The 18,680-nt window shown below is 43.7% G+C and overlaps 1 protein-coding gene across 1 annotated transcript in view; it reads left to right on the top strand.

The window, feature by feature from the left end:
- EXOC6B (exocyst complex component 6B) overlaps positions 1–18,680 on the top strand; it is a 258,241-nt gene that overhangs the window by 131,889 nt on the left and 107,672 nt on the right. Inside the window, exons 9-15 of the mRNA XM_009879846.1 lie at positions 6,092–6,175; positions 6,339–6,385; positions 7,556–7,676; positions 10,183–10,254; positions 10,708–10,805; positions 11,720–11,825; positions 13,116–13,225. Of these exons, the coding sequence (XP_009878148.1) occupies positions 6,092–6,175; positions 6,339–6,385; positions 7,556–7,676; positions 10,183–10,254; positions 10,708–10,805; positions 11,720–11,825; positions 13,116–13,225 (638 nt within the window). The remainder of the gene's footprint in view (positions 1–6,091; positions 6,176–6,338; positions 6,386–7,555; positions 7,677–10,182; positions 10,255–10,707; positions 10,806–11,719; positions 11,826–13,115; positions 13,226–18,680) is intronic.

Below are 18,680 nucleotides of genomic sequence, written 5' to 3'. Positions count from 1 at the left end.
GCAGGTCCCAGAACCCATGCTGTCATTCTCCAGTTGTTATGGGCCTCCATGTGAAGCATGTGGGTTAACCCACAACCCTTTGAACCCAACCGTCCAAATAGGTATGGATGGTTACCAACCATGTAGTCATCAAGCTGATCAATCATCCACTTAGGTACAATATGTTGGATTTTGGGAGCTCCACAGTAAGTTCTCCATGTGAAGAAGGAGCCATTTGAAGGCAGACTTTCATAGATAGATGAATACTGATCTGCTTTTTGGGAAACAGTTGTGCAAGCCCTTGAGATGGGCTGTATAGGTATGGAGCTGTGCTTTTGTTAGATGCCGTGACTGATAATTTTTGTGGAACAAAGTCAAAGGAGGATGAAGAGCCTGTGAAAGAGAAATTTAGGAGAAACCCAGGTCATGCTGTAGCCAGTGCTAATATGTTAATAAATCCAGATGGGTGGTGGGTTTAAGATTCTCACTGACAAGGAAGTAAGCCAAATTCGTCACTGGTTGCTTAAACTGGGGCTGCATTGATGCAAATAGCATGGTCTGTGGATGCTATAAAAGCATTCTCCAGTGGATTTAAAACTAGGCTGTTACAAGTGATTTGGGGCTATTTCTGCTTGTTCTGTGTACGTGATTAACTGCTGTCCACAAATATACATTAAACTAAATACATTAAACAACTTGGGTTTATCAAGGTGGGAGTCTACTCAGCATATATTATCACAGCAAATCACCTTACTTGCTGTCATTGTAATGATATTTTAGTGTAAGAGCTTAGAAGATCCACTCATTTTTAGGGAACGGACTAATGATGTTGCAAGCACAAAGCATTTGAGATGGCCCAGCCAATAATGTCCCCATGGGAGTGACAGGTTTTGGATGGCATGTGTTACCCAGTTGTATGCAGCTAGTAAGTTATCATTACCTGAAGTACACAGGGTGCATTTCTGCCTCTAGGTAAGCAGAAACTTAGTAATCTGAAATATTGTCATCTACATGTTCTGGATCCAAAAAGTCCCATTTTACTGGGCATTTTAATTATTTGCTGAGGACAATAGTAGAATAGAACTTACAGCACATTTTTCCCTATGTAATTCACAGCCAGATTTGCTTTCAGCTTTCTGCTGCTCCTGAATTATGAAACTTTTTGGGATTTTTTTCAGCTGTTGTTTTTGCATTCTTGTGATCATATTCTGTTTTCCCTTATGTGGTGTTCATCTGCGATCTTAATTATCTGCCTCTCATTGCCAACTCTGTGAACTCTGAAGCTAATTTGAGAAGGAAAGTTCTGCCTGGTAATTTTAAAAGTATGAGGCATTATTGAGGGTTTTTCCTGGACCAGTGTTCACAATAAATGTGTAGTTTGGAAGCGTAGCTCTGGATTCTTCCTGCTCGCTTAAAGAGATTGAGAATTGGGTGAAACCTATTCTCGTTAAAACTGAATAGATTAATAGGAAAGGGACCTCCTTCTTCTCTCCCTACCATGAGTACTTGATTTCTCAAAGTTATGGGTTGAGCTCACAGAAACCCATAAGGAGCAAGGATGCCGCCTCTGTAACGATATGTATTAGCAGTGTCTTGTTTCTACAGAAGGTCAGCGGTGGATTTGGAAGTCCATGAGAGGCTGGGGCTGGGAGCTGCTCCTTCAGTAGTCTTTCCCAAGTGGTCTCGTTCTCAAGCCTGCTATGTGCCACTTGAGATCTCCATGTGCATCATGGGTTTTGTTGAAAAAGAAAAATGTTGCAGGTACAATGCGTCTTTACAGAGTAAAATCATTGCTTTTAGGGGAAAGGAAAAGAAAGAAAAAAAAGTTGGGAGTTCTTCCCACCAACCAGACATGGAGAGCAGGAATAGGGCACGTGCGTGCGCAGCTCTGCTCCAAGCTTATGTGCTTGTGTGCAGGTCAGCTCCGGTCTGCTATTTTCATCGAAGCATTGGTTGATGAAGGTGGTGTTCAGCTTGGGTGCTGTGCCATGCTGAAACACTCAGGAAATTTTGGAGCAAATCTTTTATTCAGTTGATTCCATGCCTAAGCAGATGCTGGCATACCTGCCTGCACTTCTGGTAGCTGCTACATGAGGCTGAGCCTGCACAGCCCGAGTGGCTTAGTGATGCTCTCAAAATCACTTCTCATGATACCTTGTGTACAGCATTTGGGTCCCAAAATATTGTCTTTGAAAACTAGAGGTAAGGATGGGATTGGTTAAATGTGAAAAAGTATCAGGTGTGGGGCTGTGAGAGGAGAACGGGATCGAAGTGTAAATACTGTGTGGTGTTTCAGATGAGTAGACTATAAAACACAGGGTCTCGTGGTCTTTTCTGATACTTTTTTGGTGTGGTTTATTTCTGTTTGTTTGTTTTTTGCTTTTTTTTTTTTTTACTCAGAGGAAAACAGTATTAAAAAATAGAGTACAGAGGAGTAGTGTTATCTGAGGACCTGATAAGTTGTATAGTCTTAAATAGGTCAAATGTGGGAAACTGGGTGGTCTGAGCTAAAAGTGCTACCAAGGGGAAGAAAGACTTCCTGTTTTTAGGAGAATATAATACGTGAGCGATGAAAAGATCTAGGGAGATGAGGAAGGAATGCACTTAAGAGAAAAGGATAAAATTGTGCACAAGAAAAATGTGGGTAGTGTTGAGAGATTTTTTTTGGGGACGAGCAGCTTTTTGTCGGGGTAACCTCTCATGAGAGAGTCCCTAATTCTTGGGGCAGTCAAAGAAGGCCCACGAAAGAAAATACAGGGAACAGTGCATTGGGAGGGAGATGGTTTTGGTCAAATTGGCAGATCTCTAGGCCATAAATTTTAGGGAAACTGTTAAAATGTGAATATGGTCTACATTTTTTGGGAATGGTTTCAAAGGTCTTTGCTGTTCATTCTCTTCTACTACAATTAAAGCCATTTGTTGGGTTGGAACAAGGGCGACCTGGCATCTAAAACCTTCTAAGCACCCTGTGAGGCTGAAGGGGCTTCCATCCAAGGTTGAGAGGCAGGTTTATAGCGAATCCTTTGTGTGGTATCTCCAGCCGAGCTGGGATCACTCTTGCTTCTTGTGTCTGTAGAAAACATTTTTTTTCATCTGAAAGTGCAATCCAAAATAATTGAATTTTCAGAGAGCATTATGAAGTTGGTCCAAATTCTTCATCTTCCCCAAAGCCATCAGTAAAATAGGGATAGAAACCTGGCTTGTGGTTTGTCCCTAGTGCCGAAGGAGCTGAATGATGGAGACAGGTGTTTCAGTTTTCAGCTGTGGGGATGTAGGCCTCCTGCTGCCCTGTTCCCAAAAGCTGGTGGCTTCTGCCTCTCCCAGCACTTGGTGACCTCCACCATCCTGTGCGTGCTCCTGAGGAACTGGTGGGAAAGTGGACGCATCAAATAGAGAAGTTTTTTAATGGGGTGAACAGCTACAGGATAAAGCCCAGGGAGATGGGAGGACGGGCAGAGCTGTGCTGGAAGTGGAGCCACATGTGGGATGATTTTTTGGCCTTTCTTTCCTGAAGAAATGCATGGTGAGGGTGGGGTGAGCAGGGAGGATCTCTTCTTGGAGCTCAGTTGGAGGGATGAGGGAAAGTGATGTCAGCTGAACTAAATTGCTGTGGTGTAGTCTTAGCACAAATCTTCAAAATCTGGTATTAAAAGGGCTGATTGGTTTCAGACCAGCTTCCTGCTCCTGATGAACTGCTTTCCAAGTTTCCAGTAAGTCCTGGAGGTCACCACAAAATCTCGCCTGTGTAGCTTGGGGAAATGGCAGTCTGTGTGTGTTCAGTAATGGGGAATTAATTACTTGCCAACTTCCATATGATGCTGCATAAAGCTAAGCATGGTGGCTGGCGTGAGTGACTGATGGCTGTGGTGGCTGTGCTGGTGGCTGTGGCTGAACCTTGGTGTGCTCTTGCCTTTGATGGAGACATAGATTAATTTATTAAAGAAATGGGGAAAAAAATGCCTTCAGTTTTGAATTTGCACCACAAATTCGTTGGTAGCAGCAGGCTGCTCTAGGTTAGCGAGGAGCTTCACTCGAAGATCTCAATAATGCTACCAGAGATGAGTTGCTCTCATGATCAGGATGGAGATGATCAGGGGGTTTTGTGCCACTTATGTAGGTATTGAGAGATGAGGCACAGTAGGATTTAATAAATATCTTAAGTCTTGTCCTTTCAGTGGTGAGGTGGGAGTGGGACAGCCTGTTTTGTCTCGGTTCTTCTGTGGCACTGCCAAAATTGAGAGGAGATGGGTAAAACCAGCATCTTGAGAAAAAACAGTTCCCAAGCCTGGGAGAGGAGCTCAAAGGGAGGTCGGAACTCTCTGGTTGTAGGTCCTCTGAAGAGGGACTAATCAAACTAAATGCTTAGCTTGATAAAAAATTCTAATAATCCTCCCTGTTTGCGGTCTAACCTGTAGATCACTGATTTCTGGCTTGTGACCCTCTCCTTTCCAGAGGGAAACAGCTTTTGAGAGCATTGAGAAGACATAGGACATGGAAGCTCTGGTTCCTGGACAGTTTCTATTTCTTAAAAGCTTTCTTAAAATGTCAGATTGCTTGCAGGTTCAAGCTGATACTTCACTTGATTGCAGGAGAGAGGCTGTGATTTATACCTGATTGAGATTTGTCCCTTGCCAGGGTATTGGCACCACCAATGGTTGGATGGATGTGCCCAGCATGAGTCGGGAGCTGCTTGTGCTAAGCACCCCTGATACTCATCTAGGATAAAAAGTATAATTCAGAGACAAAATTCACAGTATAAATCTGAATAATCTTTGCAGTGCATGTGCATGGTCACAAGAGGGGTTTTTTTTAAAGAATCTTAGCACCATTCAGAAGGGCAGTACTAGGTGGGAGAGCTGCTGAGTACTTCAACAAGGCTGAATTTTTGCTTAAGCCTCGAGCTCCAGCTTGTAGAAGACAAGGAGCAAGTCGGGCTACAGCTCCCCAAGGGTTCATTGCAGATGTTTCATAAGACCCCTTCAGTTGAGGGCATCCTAAGGCAGCCTGGTTGTATAATGCCGTAGTAGTTGGAGAATCATTAAATTAGCATCAGGTTTTTCTTTTAATTAATTTATTTTTTGTAGTAGAGAAGGCTCATGTCTGGTACCTTGCTCAGGTGAGATTTGTTGTTGCGCATTGTTTGTTTTGTGAATTCCAAATGAGATTTTTTTTTTTTTTTGGCTCAGAACAGTTCAAAGCAAGACCTTGTCCCTTCTCTGAAGTGTTTATAATCCAATTTCAGACATAAAACAGTGTGGGTGTGGAGGAGGGAGGAACAGGCAGGGATAAAACGGCAAGGTTTTACATAGCCTAGGGGACCGGGGCGGTAGGCAGACGTCTGAATGCTTCAGCAGGTCGATGGCATTTGAAGATCCTCTTGGGTTTATTGCCTGGGTGGGGATGCTCAGATGTAGCCTAGCTTGGTAAAACAAGCCACCTACAGAAGAAGCCCTCAGAGGAGTGGTTCAGGTCCTTGCTGCAGCACCCAGCATGGGTGGGTGATGCCCATGGAGGCAAAATTGGCTCTTTGGCTTTCAGGACTAACTGGCTCTCTACTGGAGGCTCAGACCCACAGTAAAGTAGGGCAAGAAAGAGATCAAAACCTTTTTTTATTTTTCCCAGCTATATAGACCGGTCTCATAAATTGCTATAACCCACACAAGCGTGTTTATCCAGAATTCCCTGATATTTGTGTCTTTGCATCACTCTGCCCATGAATCAGTGGAATAATTTCTGGCATTGTTTGTCCCCTCTTTCTTTTTGGTCACACTAGAAATTGGTTGTTTCACTGCCCCCACGATTAAGTAAATCTGATGTTTGTCCATGTTATGTTCCAGTAAAGAAGTTGGTTGCACACTGGTTGCACACATCTGCACAGTGATACTGGAAAATGGAGTTCATCAGATACTCTTTCTTATACCCGAACAGTTGTTTGACTTGATGTTTTGCGTAAAATTCTTTATCTTCTGATATTTGGATTGCGTTTTGCAGGAAAGTGTTGCACAGATGTGCTGGAGGAAAATGAAATTTGCATCTTAAATGCACCGTATTGCAAGTTAACAGTTAATGCAAACTGTTATAATTACCTGAAGTAATCTCTTCTGTTTTCCAGGGTGCCAGAGAAACCTTTGAGAACTACTATAGGAAGCAGAGAAGAAAACAAGCCAGATTGGTCCTGCAGCCTCCTTCAAACATGGTACGATGGTCCCCTACTTGCAGTGCCCAAACCTGCTCTGCTGAATAAAGGAGCAGAGGGTTATCTCCGGGCTTGCTGTTGCTGGTGGGTGATCTCTAATTTATTTCCAATTGCTCTTGGCCACCTTTGTTTTAATCTTTGCTCACTTTTTTCTTTGTTGCAGCATGAAACTTTAGATGGCTACAGGAAGTATTTTAATCAAATTGTAGGGTAGGTGTTCTTTTTATATACATTTTTGCTAAATATGTGTGTGCTGTGTTGTCGAGGATCCCAAAAAGAAAGAGAGAGGAGGGGAATGTTGATCTTTTTGAGGGTCCTTTAAAGCAAGCCAAAAGCTGGGTGGGGGAGAGGTGGTTTGGGCTTCTTAAGTGTTTTAGAGTGTATTTTATAGCACCCATGAACTTTGCCGTGTCACTGGTGGGAGCTTGGAGGGACCTGCCAGCTCTTGTACCAGCAAGTGCATTTCTGGGAATCTGAGGATAAACAATCTCTGTAGACTATGTGTATCTACTTGCCCCACTAATGAGATGAATAGGCTGTCTACCTTAATTATTCTTTAATATTTGATAATTATTCTTTGATTATTTGTCCTGGTAAAAGAGGTGATTCTCAAGCCTCTATTCCTATGAGCTTCTTATTACGGCCCTCAAATTTGACAAGGGTCTTCCAAAACCAGCCAAGCTTTAAGAGGAGGCAACCTAAGACTGCTAATCTAGCAAAGATAGGGTATGATGTTGAAATTTTTTCAGCTGAAGATAGTAATTTCAACATCTAATTGTTACCATTGCAAATACAATGTGTGCTGTTCTCCTTCTCATATAGCTCCGTGCTCCTGGGCTGGATTTCCCTGACATTACACAGCTGAAATTTTGTGCATGGCTGTTTAAAATGTACAATGCCATGCTTGCTCCCTGAAAAATACTGTTTCTTTTTGACCAGAACGTTTGATAACTGGAGATTGGAGTGAACTGATTGCCTTTAAATGGTTGTGAGCGTGTGGTGTGTCCGGGCACAAGAGAGTATTTTTCCTTGCAGTTAACCAATTGTAATGTGATTGCTGCTGGCTGAAGCAGAGTTTAATCAGTAGTTCTTGTTCAAATAATGGGGTGGAGAACTTTGAGAGGGGAAATTCTGCCTTTGTATATACAGAGTTGCATTACTATGAGCAACTGTGCTTTAGCTCACTTCTATAATACAGTGAAACATCATATATTGCGATGTTAAAAGTAGGTGAATAAAGATACAGATATCTGAGCTTGCTCTGGAGATTTGTGGATGTGCAAATGTTGCGCGTGCCTCACATGTGGGTTTTGCAGATCCCTTTTGATGTCTCGAAACCTGTAACTTTTGATAACAGTGCCATTTTCTCCTTTCCATTAGGTTTTTTGTAGTTGAAGATCACATCTTGCATACAACGCAGGGCTTGGTAAATAGAGCCTATATTGATGAGCTGTGGGAGATGGCGTTATCAAAAACTATTGCAGCACTAAGAACACATTCAGTAAGTAAAAGCCCCGGGTCACTCAGCTGTTGCTTGAGTATAAGTTGACATGCTGAAAACACCGGCTTTTACAGTAGTATTCTTTGTTTTGCCTCTTTTTTAATGACCCCATTTAAAACCATAACATGAAGATACACTGCTATTCCCCCCAAAAGCTTTTTCCAGCTTCTTTTGCCTCTTAATGCACTGCATTTCCCTGTACCAAACTTTCGATGTTTTGGGGGACTGGAAAGAAGAAAGTAGTGGTTTGATATTTTTCCCGTTGCTTCGCTGATGACTTTTGAAAAGCGCCAGCAGAGGGAGTTAGTTTGTCCCAGGAAACTGGGGAAAAAAACCGTCTATTTGGCACACTGAAGTATGACCCTGTTTGATACTCTGTCAAAGTTCATGGCAGTGAATGGGCTGCTATCAAACTGCAAATCAGTTGTGCGTAAAAAGACACTAAATAGATTTCTAATGTTTTAATATTGAAAGAAGTTTGGAAAAATTGCTTGTCACTTTGGTATTTCTCCGCTTGAGCAAAAATAAAAATACCCCAAAGCCAATTGCAAAAAGTGTACACTTTTTTTTCCAGTTTTGTATGACCTGATATAATGTACTGGTTCAGCTGGGAGCGCTGGAGTTTTCTGAAAACACTTTTGGTTAACAGGATGAAAAAAATGCTTTTGACTATAAAAGGAAAAGCATTAATGACTTTCCACATGTCCATTTTCAAATTGTTGGGCCATTTTTTCCAGGAAAAATAAAGTATTAAATTACTGAAATCCCACTGCTGCTCTTGGGCAGCAGTGCCACCTGAAAGCATGAGGATGCTGCGGTGTCGTATCGGTGAAGGCCTGCATCTAGTGTGATGTAACATGCGTGTGGTGGTACCCAAGTGATAACAATGTCTTTCTCTTTGCTGAGAAAAAACGAAAATTTCTGCATGGAGACACAATACGCTGTTCGCTGCAAACCACACTGAGTTTGTGCATTTACGTGCCCTAGCTTAGCAGGGTCGCCCACGGGCAGTGTTGCTGAAGAGCTGCTTGGCTTTACCTGTGCAAGTGGGGAAAATCCATTTGATGGACCTGGAGCTCGTTGGTATGAGGGTCCACAGAGGCTTCCCAGGGTGCTCTGGCTCTGTCTGGCATGGTAGTTGGGTTGACTGGAAAGCTGCCTCCTTCCACTTAAGCTTCTGTTACAAAAGAGGATAAACACAGAGATGTACACACTGCTAGGTTGTAAAGCTGCGTTTATTTTCTTTTTAAGTGGGGTTTTCTGCTAGGTGAAAGCCGTGAGAGTAAGCCAGGTACAAACATGGTGGTTTTCAATTTTACCAACTTTGTTGCCATGACAAGTTGTTTTAAGTGAAGCCAAACTTAATGCATGACGTGGCTGCCAGGTGAGCTTTTTTCTTCAGTAATCATGAAATGTTACATGATTTTTCAACATTATTACTGTGGTCGTTAGTCATCTCTATGCACTGCTCAGCCTACACCTCCCATATAGATCAGTGCTGTCAATCCCATATTGCTATTGAGACTTGATGGAGGACTCTCTGTTGGTGAGGCTGTTTCAGTTCTTCCTGTTCAGCCAAACCTGTTCCTGGATTTTCTTCCTTGCTGAAGACACAGACATCTTTTATCACTTCTGATAGCTTTAGGGCATTATCATTCTTTCTGACTTTCTTTTCTGGACAGTGAAATGGAAAATGTGTCTCTTCCAGTCTTTCCCATTGATTAATGGTGTCATTCCTCCTTGAGTTTCCAGTGGGCTTTAAATCTGTTTGTCTTTCCAGCTTATGATCACTGATTCTATATTTGGTAAGACTGTGTCTGAAACTTTACATATTTCAGCATATGGTGGTTGTCTGCTGTGTCCAGAGAGCACATGAAGCCTGTGGGTAACATGGGGTGGCTCCAAAGGGCCGAACAGAGCTGTCACTACATTGAGTTGTGTCTTTAGGGCTTTGAGCAGTGTCCTGACCCGCCATAAATACTTGTATTGTAGCTCTGACCATTGATGTTGCTGAAATACAGGCATGCAGCATGTTTTTTCTCAGCCTGAACCACTTAGCAATGCAGCCGTCGCATGGGGCTTGGGGATGCCTCGCTGCGATGCTTCATTACCATCAGACACAGCACACTAAATATTAAATGAGAGGCGCTGCTGTCGTCTTGGTATGACAGCGCGCTGATTTGCTTCATCTCCTCTCGCTTCGCCAGCAGCTCCTGGGTAATCTTAGAGACACTTCAGGTATCTCTAGAGCAACTGAAATCCTTATTCATCATGGAGAGTCTCAAGAGCAGTGTGTTATGAGAAGAGATATCCTTATCAGTGTGCTTTCCCTTGCCCTGTATAGCGTAAGGGCATGGGCTCTAGGATAAAAGCTGCTGATCATAAGACTGTATAGCATGCCTATGTATTTATTACCACTCAAATGATAACGCAGGAGGGCTGAGGGCAATATTTTTCCTGCGAGCTGCAGTTAAAACCATATTTTAATTTCTCCCCTTCTTTGCAGTCCTACTGCTCAGACCCAAGCTTGGTATTAGACTTGAAGAACCTCATCGTCCTCTTTGCAGATACACTCCAGGTATGCAGCTGTTGGTGACCGCTCTTTATCTTGCTCAACAGTTGGGCTGCTTGCAGATGGTGTCCGTCAGCGGGGTTAAATGGCTGATGTCAGCTTGCTGTTTTGGTCCAGCTTCTTTTTTGACATTGTGGTGCATGAGTTGTAGCACCTGATAGACAGCCTGGTTCACTCTGTATGTGGGGTGGCCAGCCCATGGGCAAGGGTCAAGCCTTGGCCACCATGCCAAGCCCTTGTGCCTCATGCCTGCGCCCAGTCCAGCCTTTAATTAGCCCTTCATCCTACCGCCTTGGTAAATCACCACTGAAATCTCTCCACCAGCACGGTTCACTTCTGCGGTGGCAGTAGGGGACAACTTGCCCACGTGTTCCCAGTTAAATAGAGAAAATAATCTTCAACTGCTTGTTGGTGACTTTTTCTTATCTGAAGTTGCTCTCTTCACCCACCTTGCTGCAGGGCTACGGCTTCCCAGTGAACCAGCTCTTTGACATGCTGTTGGAGATTCAAGACCAGTATAGTGAAACCCTGCTCAAGAAATGGTCAGGAGTTTTCAGGTAAGAAGCTCTTTAAGCAAACTAATGAGATGTACCTTACAGAGTAGCTTTGGCCCATAAATAAAATCTTTTGAGAGAATGGTGGCAAGCTTATGTTTAAACTTTGGGCAACAGTAAGCTTTAGTCTGGGCTCTCCTTGGACCAGAGCCAATTTATACACAGTTTGGAGGATCCTGTGTGTGGTGAAATCTGTGCAATAAATGAGTGTAGACCAGAAGTTTTACATCCCAGGGGTATAAGGTTATGGTTTCATTATGGAGCTCACACTGACAGTTGATAGATGGAAGGATGCAAAAACCTGGTGGTGTAGTAGTGCTACTGTGCCCTTGCTCCAACATTGAGCCACATGTATCTCAGGACATCAGTGGCATATCCCTATGCTGCTGCTGTAGGCACGTCTGTGAGCTGAGCAGTTGCCCGCAGGTAGGTCATGATATATTATGCAGGGTCCCATGCTGTGCCCTGGAGCCACCAGCTCATCCTGTGATGGTCCTCCAGGACATTCCAGGAGGACTGGGGTGTCTCAGAGCATGGGGCATTGGGAAAAGATGCTGGAGGATTGTCAATGTCCCGGTAGCTCAGCATCCATCTTCCTCAAGTCACGTAGGACTGAAGCTCACCTGGGCTTTACCAGGGGCTGCTGCTGAAGCTCCAGTCTGGACTAAAATCACCATTAAGCTCTGGTTATGGCTTTACACAGGCTGAAGGCAGGAAGCTGGAAGAGCTGCTGAGCCCAGCTGCAGCAAAGATGATTTTAAGAGTCACAAACACGGGCAGAAGTTTAGGCCCATGGGAATCACACCTGAGACTGGCACCTACTTCTTAAGTGCTTCCTGACTGAGCAGTAAATCTGCAAGTTGTGGTTGGTCGGTCATTACAGAGCTGTCTTTATAACTTTTCTTTTATTTTCTTAGAAATATACTTGATTCAGATAACTACAGTCCCATCCCAGTGACAAATGAAGAAGTTTATAAGAAAATAGTTGGACAGTTCCCATTCCAGGATGCAGAACTTGAAAAGGTAATTTTGAAATGGGGAAGTGGCACGGCTTGTCTGCTGGTGCAGGAAAACCCTGCACCCTTGTTAGTGACATTGAGAACTGAAAATGAAAGCGTTAAAAAAAAACAAAAAAACAAAAAAACAACAAAAAAAACCAACAAAAAACCCCAAAACAAAACAACAAACCCAAACCCCCAAACCAAATAAACAACAACAAAAAAAACAGAAAAAGGGAAAAACCCCAAAACAAAACAACAAACCCCAAACCCCAAACCAAATAAACAACAACAACAGAAAAAGGGAAAAAGAACAAATATACTTTCCATGTGATGCATTTCTCCTGGTGTGGATGAGGAAAGTGTGTATAGCAATACCTGATCTATTTTGTTTTCAGATCACAGTGTACTGTTGCAGCTGAACAGTGCTTGCAGTAGACAAGAGACTAGAAATATCTGCTTCCATTGGTATTTTATTCCCATTTTATGAAGTGTTATTGACCTTTATTTGTTTTAATCTCATATTTAAAAAAAAAAAGAAAGCCCAACAAAGTGGTATATCTTGGCTTTTGTAGAAGTGTGTGCTTGCAAAATCTAAGTGTAGGCAAATTTAACCTAGCCAGTGTCCCTTAAAAGCCTGCTTGGCCTTCTGCTCCACATCTGTCAGTCAGTGAGCTCCAAGCCTGGTGAACTTAATTAGGACTGGGAGGGTTTTTGTTCCAAGTCAGGTGTTCAGATTTCAAAAAGTCTGTATCCTTCCCCCCAAAACTATATCATGGGGTCCAGCTTCTTACTATTATGCTCTACGTCTCCCAGCCATGTGTTTGCTATGGGTAAAAGCTGGTTGGAAAAATTTGGTGTAGGACACCTGTTTCCTCTTGGCTGTTGGTGTTGTATGCAACTGCTCACCTTGGGCAGCAACTGTGGGAAGTGACCAAGCAAAACGCCTCGTGCATGGTGGGAGATAAAAGTCAAGGAGTTCTCCAACACGGTTTTTTCATATGATTTAGGGAGCTGGGAGAGGGAATGAGGGTCCTCCTGTGCTGTCTGCTCCCTCCTAGCTGCAAGTTTCCTTCCAATCTGTTTCAGACTCCAAATCCCTAATGCACCCGTGTGCCATTTGTAAGTGATTATCTGGTCTTCACTTGCCTGAAATGTTTATATAATATACAATAAATGCTGGCTTGTTGTTTCACTGCTGGACTTAACTAAATACTAGAATTAATTTGACTGCTTGGAACATGCTGTTGGAAAGCAGTCGTCACTCCTGTTAAATATCTGTTCTTTGATTTGAATTCTCTCCTGTATTTTACAGCAACCGTTTCCAAAGAAGTTCCCCTTTTCTGAGTTTGTGCCTAAAGTTTACAATCAGATTAAGGAATTCATCTACGCCTGTCTGAAGTTTTCAGAAGACCTTCATCTGAGGTAGGGGATGAGTGTGATAATGGTTGTAATACGGAGTTTTTGTCTGCAGTGAAAGATCTCAACAAGGTTTAAAATACGAATTCTCTTCTTCAACCCTTCATGCTGCTCAACTGCTTGGATATACCCTGTCCAGGCTGGAAGCGGCTGGTAGTCTCCTTGGAGCAGTGGCATCCTTAATGTACAAAGGGCTGTCGAAGTCTTCAAAAATAGCTGCCTCATATAGGGAAAAATAGCCCAGGACCATGCTAGCTGTGTAAAAAGCGAGGAGGCTTTTCCCTCTGAGATGTTTCTGAGTCAGTTGTACTAAATAGATGAATATAGTTGTCTTGAGGAAGATAGTGATGTCCACTTGTCATTGGGTCAGTGCCTGATATAAGATCTACAACTGGCATGCTACCTCCTGACACTGTCCCTCAAGGAGCACATTGACAAGAAAACTTGAAGTTTTGATTTGCCCTGAGTGTTAATCAGTTTCAGCTGCTGGTTTAAGGTTTGTGATTTTCTTTTTTCCCCATGGGAGTTTATATACCAATAATCTGATTTTTTTTTTTAAAGGCTCCAAAATATTCCATGTGTTTACCCTCCCTTCTTCATCCCAAGGTGTGTTAATGCTGGTTTTGCCCATGTGTGTGAGATTGGAAGATGACTATATTAGCCAGAAACTGCAAGTTCATGCTTTCTTTTTACACCCAATAATGTCTTTGCCTTGGTAGAGGTATATAAAAAAATAATGGGATTTTTACTTGAAGGAGTGGTCCTTCTTCCCCTCTGACCGTTTGCAGCACCTTACTAGTGAGAGGTTGGGTTGTCCTGGCCATGGCCTGACGCTGGACATTATCCCAGTGCTGATGTGAAGCTAGGACAGTGTTCTGGGAACTCGCCAGCGGTTTCAGTGCCTACACTAGACTTCTTCGGGGTTTTAATTTCTCTTCCTTTGTGAGAGGGATAGTAATTTGGAGATCCACTTTCTCTCCATTGTCTGCTAGAGGACGTGGCAGCTTGTTGGTTGATGTGGAAGCATAGGACATTTCTCACCCCATATTTAATCTCAACCTTTCAATGGTGGCAGGTTGTTCTCTTTGGTGGCTCCCAGGGCTCTTAACCTGTGGGTCACCATTAAAGATCTCAGTTTCTAAAGCCGGCAGAATGGTCTGATTTCACACGGATGCTGGTTTCACCGAACCCCTCCATTGGCACTTCCCTCGTGAGTTTTGTGCTCTTCACCATTATGGAGATGATTGGGTTTGTCAGGGAAGGGAAGAAAAGTGTCCCTTTGGGTTCCTCCTCAGGGGTCCCCCCAGACATATTATTAAAATTCCTTTCGACATTGGATTTTCCAGGCCTTTTTGAGGAGCGGTGTTGGGCTGGGGGAAGGGAGCCCAGCTCTTGGCTTTTCTAGCCAAACATTTGGAATATTTCTCTGAAAACCCCTGTTGACACTTTCTTCATTTCACCCTGACAGCTTGAATTAGGTTTTATTAGGAAGCTTGGCTACAAAGCCGGCAGCAAGTTTTCTTTCTCTTCTCTTTCTTTTTCTTCTTTGGTTGTCATTTACCTTGCACCCTGGAGTGATTGGGGTCAGCCCGTCAGTCACGGGAGGCCTGAAGGTCATGACTACTGCTATGGGATATGGGACATCAGCTGTCATTAACCCAGACAGTTTGCTTAAATATTCTGCGGTCTTTTCCTGAAGAACAGAGCCTATGGCAGAAAATGTAGCTTGTATTTTTTTTTCTAATTATTTTTTAAAGTAGCTCCTTGTATTTGTTGGTTGGGAACATTCTCCTTTATGTTGATACATTTGTGAAAGTTATTTTGCTTTTCAAGTATTTGAAGAAAATTTGGAGCTTGCTATGCATTTATAGGGATTGCATTTTTTTTTAGTTGGGCTTTATTAATTTGATTAGGAGAAAGAAAAACATCCTTTATATTTTCAGCAGTTCTGCCTTTGTTAAAAAGCATGTATTTGAGCTCATCGAGATGTCTTTAAAAGTATACACTCGCTGGAAGGCTTCCCCTGGCTCCAGTGGAATTTCTTATTTGTGAAAGATAGGGAATATCTTTGGAAAACAGTAGGTGGAAGGATGAGATGTCAGCTCTAATCTACCAGGACTTTGATTGTTTGGTTTTTAGTTGGGTTTTTTTTCTAACAAAGTACCAATCCTGAAAGCACTTGGGATACAGTTTTTAAAGTTCTGAAAATAATTTAAGCGCATAAAGTTTTTAAAACTAAAATAAAAAATCAGAGGCTTGAATGACTAAGTCAGGTTGGACCTTTGGAAACCCACTTTAGGAGAGAGGAGATAAATGTGGTTTCTTTGATAGCTCATATTATTGCTTCTGTGTTACTAGTGGTCTCTGTTTGTAGACCAAGCCTGGTAATAAATTTGGTAGATCAGATTGACTTCAGACATATGTAGTGAGCAGCTGACATGAAAAATATTGCTCATTTGGGGATTTTGTTTTCTTCTTGCATACTGAGAACTGAGATCCTATCTTTCTGTTGAACCAAGACCCAACCTCTACTTCACAGTCAAGAATCGGCACCATACAGCTGACTGGTACCATTACTCTTTGCTAACTGCCCCCCCCGGTCTGGGCTGTTGGTGTGAGCTACTACTTGATTCATCATTTCAGCTGGGAGGGTGCTGGGCAAGGCAACTGCTAATACCCATCACTCTTGTTGTCATCTTCACTTACCTCTTCTGTTGAACCAAGGAAGATCTGGGGGATCAAAGTCCAGCGCCTGATCAAATCCTGCTTTTTTTTTTTTTTTTTTCCTTCCAAGGAATGCTTCCATTTTTTTTTCCTTACCCAGAGCCTGGACCTCATGGCAGATGTCGGAAATCCTTCTGCTCTGGTGGAACCCAGCTGCAGGGGTAACCAGGCTTCTTGACCCACCATGTAGCTGAAGTTACAACCTGATTTTCTAGCTCATGCAGCCAACAAAAAAAAAAAAAAAGGAATAGGAAACCTTTGGAAATGGTGCTTGTATGCAGAGAAAGCTCAGTTAGATGTGCTTTGAAGAAGTAAAAGCAGTAAAAGTGCTAAGCAGTATTATTAAACACTACTTGTTTATGCCCTGGAGGCTATCATGGTTGAGATGTTCCTGCAGCTGAAGTGAGCAATTAAAGCAAACCCTCAATTTGCAAAGCGTTTGGTGATATGGCAAACTCTTGCCATCAGCACTGGCTGCAGCATCGGGCAGAGGCCAGCAGCATCCCGCTCCTGCCAAGAGCATGACTGTCTCAGGGTGTACACACAGCCAGACAGTAACTGGCTTGTTTAATTTTGACGCCCTGATGACAGGTTGACATTTGAATTAAAAAAAGCAAGCTTTTCCAGCGCGACCTAGTTGGTTGCTGTGTTTTTTTAGTGAGAAAAGCTGACGTCATGTCCAAACCCCTGTGTTTTTCATCTGTGCATTCTCAGTTCCAGTAGGCGCTGGAAGCTGTGGCCCCCAGCTCCTCTTCCAACCTTGGCCATTCTGCACCTCCACCATCCTTAGTGACAGGCTCTGTGACTCCCTGTGTATTGCATTCCAGGATTTCCTAGGGAAAATCCCAAAAGCGCCACGGTGCTTGTACAAAGATACAGCTTTGAGTATTGTTTGCTCCCTATGCAATTTTTTTCTTTACCTCCTCGGAGTGTGGTCCAGCCCTTTTTGCTCCCCAGCCCCCTTCCCTGGTTCCCACACCACTCTGGCAGCAGCAGGCAGCTGCCCCTGGTGTCATGGGGTTCCTTTGTACCACCCTTTTGCTTTAAACCTCCTTTTTACCATCTGTAGATCGTCACAGGGTTAGATTTTATTGTATTTGCTATATTTAACCATGCTATTGTCTGGTGGAGGGGACTGGGGACAATCTGGTTCTTCCTGGGGGATGATGGAGGGCCTGGGGGATGTGTGCATGCAAACATGGTGAGTTTGAGGGATTTTTTATCTTTAAGTAAAACCTTATTTGAGAGCCTTACCCACAGTATAAAGATCAGGAAAATTCATTGGCTGATTTCTTCTCCCCCCGCATTTTGATTTCTGTTCCACACTTTAAAAAACCCAAGTGCATCACCTTGGACCTCACATCAAAACCCTGCGAGAAGGAGCCAAGTGGTCCATCTGGGACATAGAGTGGGCTAGCCCTGAAAGTCACTGGCATAGGATGTGCTTCCCAGTTAAGCAAGAGGAAAATAAACTTGCAGATATCAGCGGTGATGATCTAGAAGGGACCCACACCAAAACTTTGGCTGATGACATTGAATTTAAATTATTAGGAGCTGGATCCTGCCAGGCTGCTGGCCCTGCTCTGCTTGCATCCAACCGGGAAGGAGACACTGGTCAACCATTGTCAGGCATGTTGCTCAGAAAAACAGATTTCTAATCATCAGGGGAAAGGAAATATTAGAGAAACCTGTTGGGGAGCTCAGCGTTGTGAGCAGCTGCTGGGTGTGCAAGGAGTTGTGCAGCTGGGCTTTTCCTTGGGAAAGCTGCAGCAAGACACGGCTTTCTCAGTCTCACAGGAATACTAACATGACTTTGCTCAGAGATCCGAGCAGGGAGCAGTATTTACTGCTTCTCCTGGTAATTTGGGGGCTTTCAGTGCAGTTCTCATGCAGCAGGACAAGGAAGGTCCTGAATAATGTGAAAAAATTCGGGTGACTGAAGAATGTGTGGCGCTCAGGGAGGATGAGTGGGTTCAAGGGATGCTAGTGTGACCACAGGGTTGCCGTTGGAGAAGGCTTACTCTTGCTTTCCCGAGCTTCGGGCGCTGATGGACCGTGGCTCAGCTCAGTGCATCTGCTCTCATGTTAAGTAGGCACAGAATTTCGGAGGTGTGAGGTGGGCTGGAGCTGGCAGCACACGGCCCTGTACCAGCAGGCACCCCGATAGCAGCTCACCAACATCCCCCACCTTGCGTGCCGGTGGTGGGATAACTGCAAGGTTTGCTTTTGCTTCTTGTGTCCATCCATGTTTTGTAATCTGGCCCATTTGTCAGGTACAAGAGGAGAAGGAGCAAAAGGTCATGGGCTTGATTTAGTGGGAGCCTTAAAGTTAGTAGTGCTTCTTAGCCTTCCAGATGGAAATTTTCTTTGCCCTTAGCTGCTTGTCACTGTGCTGCCAGAGATAAAGCCCCATGGTGTCAGGGCTAATGCAGGGCCAACAACAGATCAAAGGAGCCTGTACTGGCGTGGGTTTCCAAAACCTCCTTGAGAAAGGAGAGGTTGCACCTTGCTGGTGTGCCTGTTGGAGGGGCAGGAGCATGTAAACAGAAAGCCAAACCCCTAAACTCCGGCAATGCTGTATTTGCAACCAGCTGGCAAAGGGCATGAACGTGTTGCAAGAGCTTCCATTCTGATTTAATTAAAGAAAAAGCCATGAGGTGGTTGGGGGCGGGTATTTGGGGGATTTTGTCATCCCCCCCCCCCCCCCCCCCCTTCCCGCCCACTTCCCGCGCCGTGG

This window comes from Charadrius vociferus, unplaced genomic scaffold, assembly GCF_000708025.1.
Source record: "Charadrius vociferus isolate BGI_N301 unplaced genomic scaffold, ASM70802v2 scaffold502, whole genome shotgun sequence".
In the NCBI taxonomy this organism is placed as follows: domain Eukaryota; kingdom Metazoa; phylum Chordata; class Aves; order Charadriiformes; family Charadriidae; genus Charadrius; species Charadrius vociferus.
The sequence above is the reverse complement of the archived record's forward strand: the minus strand, read 5'-3'. Positions and strand labels throughout refer to the sequence as shown.